The sequence below is a fragment of the Protomyctophum parallelum genome (assembly GCF_964188405.1).
Source record: "Protomyctophum parallelum genome assembly, chromosome: 20".
Taxonomy (NCBI): domain Eukaryota; kingdom Metazoa; phylum Chordata; class Actinopteri; order Myctophiformes; family Myctophidae; genus Protomyctophum; species Protomyctophum parallelum.
In genome coordinates this window covers 28,967,829-28,977,221 of record NC_139718.1, presented here as the reverse complement: position 1 = coordinate 28,977,221, position 9,393 = coordinate 28,967,829, and the positions used below count along the sequence as shown (strand labels likewise).

The 9,393-nt window shown below is 40.6% G+C and overlaps 1 protein-coding gene across 1 annotated transcript; it reads left to right on the top strand.

Annotated features, from left to right (window-relative positions):
- The first annotated feature begins 1,355 nt into the window (after nucleotides 1-1,355).
- On the top strand, nucleotides 1,356-9,066 carry arg2 (arginase 2). The gene is made up of 8 exons (XM_083791178.1): nucleotides 1,356-1,907; nucleotides 2,092-2,164; nucleotides 5,430-5,604; nucleotides 5,923-6,082; nucleotides 6,564-6,658; nucleotides 6,781-6,885; nucleotides 7,787-7,923; nucleotides 8,072-9,066. The coding sequence occupies exons 1-8, from the start codon at nucleotides 1,794-1,796 to the stop codon at nucleotides 8,260-8,262; spliced, it is 1,050 nt and encodes a 349-aa protein (XP_083647304.1). The 5' UTR covers nucleotides 1,356-1,793; the 3' UTR covers nucleotides 8,263-9,066.
- The last annotated feature ends 327 nt before the right edge of the window (nucleotides 9,067-9,393 follow it).

Below are 9,393 nucleotides of genomic sequence, written 5' to 3'. Positions count from 1 at the left end.
GTCAAAAATTTCAGAAACTTCAGTACCATTGGGTTCTGCTTGGAGGGCTAACTCTCACCAAGTGTAGCACAGGACCTGTGCGTTGCACCCATAGACGGTTGCACCAGACTCTCAGCCCCAGACACTTCACTCAGGAGTGGCGGATTATTGAGCCGCAATGGTTCCACACTCCACAGGCTCCACCGGCAGGGAAACGGTGGTGCTGCAAGCTCTGCTTGCGGCTTGAATGGCCCTCCTAAAGGCCTTAACGTGGGCTGTTGGGCCTCTTCCTCACGGAAGACACACGCCAACTTTTCCTGGGTGCCGTCTACATTCCGGCTGCCAACCATCTCTCGGGTGGTCACCAGAGTATACCTGGTTGACCTTGTTGCTATGAGTCACTATATAAATGGAACAACTAAGAACTAAAAAACATGCACCTGGGACGTATCCTCTTCCTCAGTGATGTATCCCAACTTCCCAAGGTCATCAGGGTTCCGGGTCTCACAACATCATACCCCTCACTCAGGTGACCCAGCCGGGGTGATCAAGTCCCGACTAACGTCACTAATAACAACAAAAACATTAGGTTGAAAAAAACTAAAGTTGTCCTATACTATATGTTTTTTAATCAAAAATGTAATCTCTAAAGTAACTAATAACTACAGTTTTCAAATAATTGTAGTGGAGTCAAAGTACAAATTTTTTACACATTTTGGCTCCTACTGTGTGGAGTAGAAGTAAAAGTATTGGAAATTGAAAATACTCAAGTAAAGTACAAATACCTCAAAATTTTAATTAAGTACAGTACTGTAGGCTACTTAACTATAATTTACACCAGTGTGTGTGTGTGTGTGTGTGTGTGTGTGTGTGTGTGCCCCCCGTGCCCACTCTTCCTGGTGCCCACTCTTCCCAGGGGTGCCCAGTTTTCCGTAGTGCCCATGCAAAATGTTTTGATGCCCACGATTTTTCTCTTTTTGTTACTAAACAAACGCTCTACATAGGCCTATAACATGAATGCAGTGCAGAGAAAAGCAAAAACATAAAATAGCAAAATAAAAGCAAAAACATAATATAATAATAATATAACAGCAATGATTACCGTACTATCAGAAAGAATATAGTGCTCTAACCTTTTAACTATAACTTGCCTATGGCACTGGCAAGGGTATTTTTACGTATGGCGTGACATACAGTATAATTATATACATATGAGATACTTTTGGGCATATAGGTCACACCGGCTCACATGGTACATGTAAACAAGTATATCAATATCAATTTAGCTGTGGAAATTTCCGTGAGCAGTGGCCACCATAACAAATATTACAATACAGAAGTTGCTCTTCCTTCCTCCAAGACACGCCCTCACAACAAACCCTCTTTTTCGGCGTTTCTCATTGGCCATCATGAAGGCACGCGTGGGATTCAATTTGACGCAAGCCTCTGTACAGATATGGGACGTAATGTACAGCTTCTATTGCATAGAGTTTAAGAGTTATAATGGTATATTGTCGGACTTATTTTACGATTTAAAGCTCATCACCGAATCAGAGCTACATTGTGTTGTGAATACGCAGTTTTGGGGTTCGTCGAATAGCTAGGTTGGATGATCATTCATTCTCGGAAACGCTCAAGTTCATCATCTCATGAATAGTAAGTAGATTTGATGACATAATAGTCTAAGAACAGCCCTGGCATCCAGCATCCTCAGTGCAAGTTCGGACGGAGCTTTCATCAGACTTTTACCGGCAGACGGGTGGTGGATAACTTTTTGTTTGGGGAAACGCGGCATAAATCGATCTGAAAGAGATATGGCTTTGAGAGGATCACTACTTCGTCTTCTCAGGACACAACTCGACCTCAATTGCCAACAACGCAGAGCACAATCTGTGGCAATTATTGGCGCTCCGTTCTCTAAAGGCCAGGTAATATAGACTATCTGACATGGAATATAGGCTATACGTTAATAACGCTGTTATTAATGGATCTAGGAATCTAAATGTCCTTAAAGCTATATATAGTGTCTGATATATACCATTATTAAGCTATATTAGACTATAGCCTAACCTATAGGTTCACAGTTTATAGGCCTATTCATTTATTTTACAGAAAAGGAGAGGTGTGGAACATGGTCCCAAAGCCATCCGAGATGCGGGTCTGATTGAACGGCTTTCAAATTTAGGTGAGTGAAGATGCGGGGGGTGCTGCCACTGATGCGTGTACCCGGTGACATGATTATGTAACAGAGGATGAACTTGACTGATCCCTCTTCATGGTACCTCCGGCTCCGGTCCGGTTAATGCCTAGGTTACATCATTAGGGAACATTGTGTTAACATGGCGAATTATTGCTCAGACAGACAGATCAAACGCTCTTTATGAGCCACATGTGTTCAAGTCATAGACTGTAAAGGGTTCAAGTTCAAAAACTCATCGGTGAGCCTCATGGAGGGAGCAGGAAAGGATTCCCACCCATTGTCGTCACTGCGGTCGGAGCCATAATCCACTGCGTCTGCGTCTACAATGTGACTGGTGGAACCGCCTACGCTTTGTAGCCTAGCCTACTGTGTCATGCGATGTACAGTTTAACGGCTTTGAACTGCAGCCGCCCTAGACTTGAAAGATGATACGCCGGTCGGAACCTTTCGAGTCTTTATTTGGGATGAATGACTCACCCTCGGCTCGGGGTATAAAAGAAACTCCACACCTTGTCAATGAAAGCAAGCCAGGCAGGGAAGGGAACGTTAAAAAGAAACACACTTCTGCTGTTCCTGACCTGTTCCCGGTTTAAACCAGTAGGCCTATACCGCTACCCCTGCCAGGCGCAGGTTCCTTAAAATAAACGAATTCATGGTTGATAGATTAGCGAGCCCACAAGCCGGCATGCACACATTTAACATAGCTCACAGGCATAGAAATGGAATGTGCATTGTGCAAGTCATTTTTTGCAAGGTGATCCTTGCGGGATTTTGTCCCAGTCATAGATGACATATTATATTATGTTACGCAACACCATCTCCCAGTGGGACGAAACCTATACAGCAAATATATACACAGTGTATTTTCCCTATGTTGAAAGTTGTTGTTGTAATGCTACAAAGCTATTTCTCCTTTTGTCTAAACCAGTGGTTCCCAAACTATTTCATGTGAAGGACACAAGGAAATGAATATGTATTTGGCTGCGGTCCCCCATCTGAAAACAATTTGTGCCAGGGACCCCCATTTTTGTTAAAATGTTTAAAATGTTATGATCAACAAGTGTGTACTAATTTTGCTGGGGACCCCCTGGAACCCCCTCAAGCCTGGACGCCTGGGGGTCCCTGAGGCCTGGACCCCACTTTGAGAACCACTGGGCTAAACAACAGATTGAACAACAGGGGAAAAGGTTAGGGTGACAAGCTATATTTGTTTAAGGACTATATTACATAATCTCACTCACAGAAAAGATGAACACATTATTATTTTTACAAGGCCCTAAATGGTTCAGCTCTCTGCTCGCTGACCTCTCAGTCAGGGATATAGGCTTTATTGTACAGTTTTCTTATAACATGGGATTAAGCTGCAATATTTATGTAATGCATATTTGAACTGCAAGGCATTAGATGTTTTTTTTGCATTGTACAGCGGTCTACCCTCTTATTGTTTTACTTTGGTAATTTATTTTACCCTAACATTGTGGAACAATATATTGAAAGTTAAGAATATTTTAGACATCTTGACCGTACCTTTTTCACATTGTCTGCTTTACCTTTACACACTGAAGATTTCAATATATTGTCTAGCACTATTGTAATGCCAATAGTGATTAGGGGTAGGTGTAACTATACCGCAATTCTCATTTAGGAAAGGGAATCTTAAAGTATATGTTCTTTAGGCCTATATGTTCTATATCTTCTACTTTCAAATACAAAATGTTAAGGACCTGCAAAAATGTAATGATGTTGGATGATACGTGTAGGCCAGAGTGTTTTCATCTTCCTAGCCTGTTGCCACGTTTGGCACCAGTGAGAAAAGATATTCAATGTCAGGTTTCTTTGCAGCCATGCCACCACACGAGCACTTGCCAATGTATGAAACTGAGGCTTCAACAGAAGCCATCTGTTCCCCTATCTATAGATTAGATATCCCACCATATCGTCAAGTATTTGATCAAAAATATGTTCTATAATAAAAAGTTCTATAATTATGATCAAACAGTGGTAGAACTGACAGCTCAAATGCTGCTGCAATACATGCTCAAAGTTGCATCAAGACAAGAGCTATTCCCGTCCCGCCTACGAATGGTAAAGAGGTACCAAAGTTCGTTCCCCTTACATCAGCAAAGTAATTCTACACCATCAGGGCTCGCACCCACAGCCAGACGTGCCCCCAATATCACATCACTTGTTTACCCCAATACACCATGTCCTAAAACTAGGTGGAAATCTTCGGTGTTTATTCCCTCCATGCATTTAGCATGAGCCAGTCTGCCCTGCAGGACAAGGCTGAAACCTGAGCACATCTAGGAAATGAGACTAATGGAAAGTCCTCCGTCACCAATTTTCCACTGGCGTTTAATGACTCAGTCTCATCAATCACGGAAATGGAGAAACTGGTCGGATGGAATAATCTAGGTTAAATATTCGCTGTATAGAAGGTTCATCTTGAAATCCATGGAGCAATATGAAAGACTGTATACTTTCATGTGTAATTCTGTTTGTGGCAGGATGGCCGTGTAGTTGGAGAGTTCCTCTTATAATAGAAAATGTTACATGAATGAGATCGATAACAACAAATATGAGCCTGGCAACTTGCAAGTAATATAATTCAATACCAGTGGCGTGCACACTAGGGGGTGCTAGAGCACCCCCTGCCCTTCCCTCTGGACAGCAAAGTGCCCTTTTTTTTTACAGTATGTGGACCATGGTGACATTGATCGATTTTTTTTTTTTTGTGGCTTTCACCTTTTATTTTATATTTTTTATGGAGGGACAGACAGTGGGCTTACAGGAAATGGGGAGAGGGGGAAGACATGCAGTAAAGGCCGTCAGGATCGGGAGTCGAACCCGCGGCACACTGCCAGACTGGATTACCAGCCAAGGTGCCTGGACCACTGAGCTATGGCCCAGGCCGACATTGATCAATTCTTAATTAAAAAAAAGCTTCTAAAATATTATTTATGCCCCAAAATCTATAAATCTCACACTATTTTTATATTTTTCACTTGAGCACCTGCCCCTCTAAATGTCTGTGCAGTCCACTGTTCAATACCCTTATTTGTGTAATTAACACACACTTTTTAATCATTGTATGTCTCTGTAGACTCTAGAGCTTCATGATGTAATACCCTTATTTGTTTAATGAACCCACACTTTTTAAATCATTGTATGTCTCTAAAGCTTCACGTAAAATCTATAAACTACCAAATGTAAAGCACCTGACATCATGGCAGTTTTCCTATTTTTACAGAATACCCTGTGCACGACTTTGGCGACCTCAGCTTCCATCATCCGGAGAAGGATGACACCTTCATGCGCGTGCCCTTCCCTCGCACTGTTGGCAGAGCCAATGAGCTCCTTTCAGGTGCTGTTAGCAGTGCTGTCGGATCTGGACACACTTGTGTCATGCTTGGAGGTGACCACAGGTAACTGAGAAGCTGCCGTGTCATTTGTCGTGAAGTAATCGTGAAATAATTGTACAGTTTTAGCTAGTATTTATGCTACATGTATCATAATACATACTGTATTATAAGCTATCACACCTACAACTACAAGCCCACTTCGGCAATGTTTTGTTTATCTCTTTATTCTTGTAAATATATTTCTTTTTAGTTAGGTTTAGTTTGTTGTTTTTTAAGTTTAGTTTAGTCTTTCAGTTTCTCCCCAGTTTAGCCATTGCCAAATTCCTCCATGTTATAGTCTATTCCTATCACTCATATCCCAATTTCAATTTCTGTTAACAGCCTGGCTATTGGATCAGTGGATGGCCATGCTCAGCAGTGTCCTGACCTGGGTCTCATCTGGGTTGATGCCCATGCAGATGTGAATACTCCAACAACCTCACCCTCAGGGAACCTCCATGGACAGCCTGTGGCATTTATGCTCAAAGAGCTGCAAGATAAGGTGAGAGAGAGGACACAGTCAGGCTGCGGTGCAGCAGTTAACTAAAGTAACTATTAATAAACTGGAGGCACACCATCTTGTGCCTTGAAGGAAGCATGAGCTCAGTTCGGGGCTCTCCCCAGGTTGGCAGAGGAAGAGTAGAAGCCAGGATTACAGTTTAGGCAATTGGCACCGGGTGAATAATAGGTTACAAAATAATGGGATAAACATTTTAAGGGAAAAACATATATATTAAAAGTCAATATGATTATATTATGCCAAAGCAAAAGTAATTTAAGTTTGAATAACAGGGTTAATGAGCAATACATGAAAACATGATTACTAGAACATGGTAAAGACAAAGACTATGGAGATTAAGTACTAAAGTTGCTATACAACCAATTCTGTTTTTGTCCGACATTTGAATTATTATTGCAAGCTGCACTAGCTCATTCCCTCTGTCAAGATACTTAGATTGTTTATCCTATCCTTTTATTCACAGATGCCAGACATCCCTGGCTTCTCGTGGCTGAAGCCTTTCCTCTCATCCAAGGACCTGGTCTACATTGGCCTGCGGGATGTTGACCCTGGCGAGTAGTAAGTGTACATGATCAGTGATCACATTGATGAGCTCTTATCGAGAGACCTGCTCTAGATGTTAGTTGAAAAGAAGCTGATACCAAGTAGTTGCTGATACAAGTACATTTTGCCTGTTGTAGTTTAATCCTGAAGAACCTGGGTATTCAGTACTTCACCATGAGGGACATTGACAGGATTGGCATTCAGAGGGTAATGGAAGTTACTCTCGATCATCTTCTGTCAAGGTAAGTTAAATGGCTTAACCCACTACCCTCCTATTTACCTACTCTTCATACAGTAGCGCCTACTTACTTTTGGGAAAACATTATCGTGTTTGGTAACTAACGACCGATATACTCATTTTGGTTGATATAGAGAGTCGCAGTCCCGCCCTCTTTCATGACGACACCAGGCCCAGGAAATTAATCCCAATGCATTTTTCCCATAGACGTTTCATAAAGAATTTATTTAAAGATCTTTTAAGCGTCGTACGAAGCCAACTTGAGCCGTGACAAATCATGACAACAAACACAATATTTTGGACCAAACAAATAATTACAAAGAAGAAAAACAACAAAAAGTGTTGTAACCTGCCGTTTTTTTCTACTTTCTAATTCTTTGTTTGGCCCAAAACATTGTGTTTATTGTCATGATTTGTCACGACAAGAGTTGGCTTTGTCCGCGGCGTAAACGTCTTTAAATAAATACTTTGAACAGGGATTTCTTTTCCGGGTCTCTCGAGGGGGTGGGACTGCGACGCTCTATATGGGCAATTATTTGACTATTTTTTACAACATCGTTATCAGCAATTATGCAGCCAATTTTATCTGGATTTTAACCACTTTCAACCTGGTGTCCCTATTTAGGGCATGTCATTATAGAGTTTTCAGAAAATAGAAAAAAAAATTGCAAACCTACAACCGCATTTATTAAACTGTTTCTTAAATGTTCACACAGTATATACAGTTCTATTATACGTAACAAAAATAACTATCACAATGTTATTCATTAAAGTATGTTTTTCTAATTAATTCCATAATGTCAAAAAATATCAGTCAAAACCTCAGTAATCAGTGGACTAGGACTTAAAAATCTTTATTGGCATCGGTCAGGCTTACTCACTGCTTTCTCTTTCTTCCTGAACAGAAAACAGCGGCCGATCCATTTGAGCTTTGACATTGATGCATTCGACCCATCTTTGGCTCCTGCCACAGGAACACCAGTGAATGGAGGTCTGACCTACAGGGAGGGAATCTACATCACAGAAGAAATCCATAACACAGGTGAGGAGGGGACAAACACCTGCAAGAACCAGAGTCGTCTTTGTGTATTATTGTTTAAACAGTGTCAGTACTTTATCAATCGTAAGGTCGTCGGAAGAGATAAGAGAGTCTGACATAAGTATGTGGATGTGGTTGTGTTGATGTATAGGCCTACTGTCGGTTATGGACTTGGTGGAAGTGAACCCAGTCCTGGCGTCCAACCCTGAGGCAGTGGAAGCTACCGCAACGCTAGCAGTTGATGTCATCGCATCGTCCTTGGGACAAACGAGAGAAGGAGCTCACATACAAGTCCACGAGATCCCATCTGCTAAACAAGACACAGAGCAGCTTTGCAACTGAGAAATGGAAAGCAAGCTGAGCTTAGACTTTTATGGATATCACCACTGAACATTCCACAATCTTGAAAACGATGACTGCGATGAGTGCAATTTATCTGTAGCTGGAATTGTGGAGTTGTGGGTCTGTTTATTTTTCTAGTCTCATTTTTCCTATACTGTATAGCATTATGTTAAATGGTCAAAAATGTATGAATTCATAAATGCCCAACTAAAGGCCTTTAAAGACGCAAGTTAGTTTTCATCACTACTACTGAGGCAAACACTTTTGACCTGCCATGATATTTATTAATTATTATTATTAATTAATTAGCAATGTTAAGGTATTTAAGTTCACTATCATTACATTATGTAAATTAAGTGTTACTAAAACCACTGTAGCAGCACATTATCTGGTGTGCTTTTGGCTTACAAGGAGATCGTGATGCTGGATCTTCTGTGCATGTGTTTTGGCTCACAAAGGTATGACAAATGTTTGTTGAAAACATGTCCAAATTGTCTTGCTAGGGACGACATTCTCTTCAACTGAAAAGAAATGTTTTCAAGCAATGGGTATACAAAGTATACATTGGGTTTTAAGTGGCTGTGCCAGTTGAATTGTACTGTAGTTGTGTTTGCACTTTTGGACCAGCTATGGTTCTGTATTTTTCATCCGTTTTTTCTATTTTGACAATGTGTATTTAGTAATTATAATTCTTACTGTTTAGAACAGTATTAACTTAGGTTTGAAACAATCGAATACATTTGCATTTGATGTGACCACAAATGACTAGTGTTTGAAATAAAAAGTACTTATTTTGGTCTTCAAGGTTTGTGATCATATAATTTGTGTGCAATTTGTACAAAATGGTGGCTTTTTCAATTGGTTTATCAGCCAATTGAAAATCTATACCAAACTAAATATTATTGATCAGTGAATATCATCTGTCAGGCATTTACCATTTGCATAAAGCAACTTAGTACATACGATGAAATGTTAAAATAATCACCAGATGTTAACCCAAAACAAAGATATCGCAGATCATGAGCTCGCTACAGATTACTGAAGTTTAAAGAGGAAGATGAGCCTCATAAAAAGAAAAGATTGAATACTTTTATTTTAATCAAAACACTAAGAAAACATTGTGGAGTTACT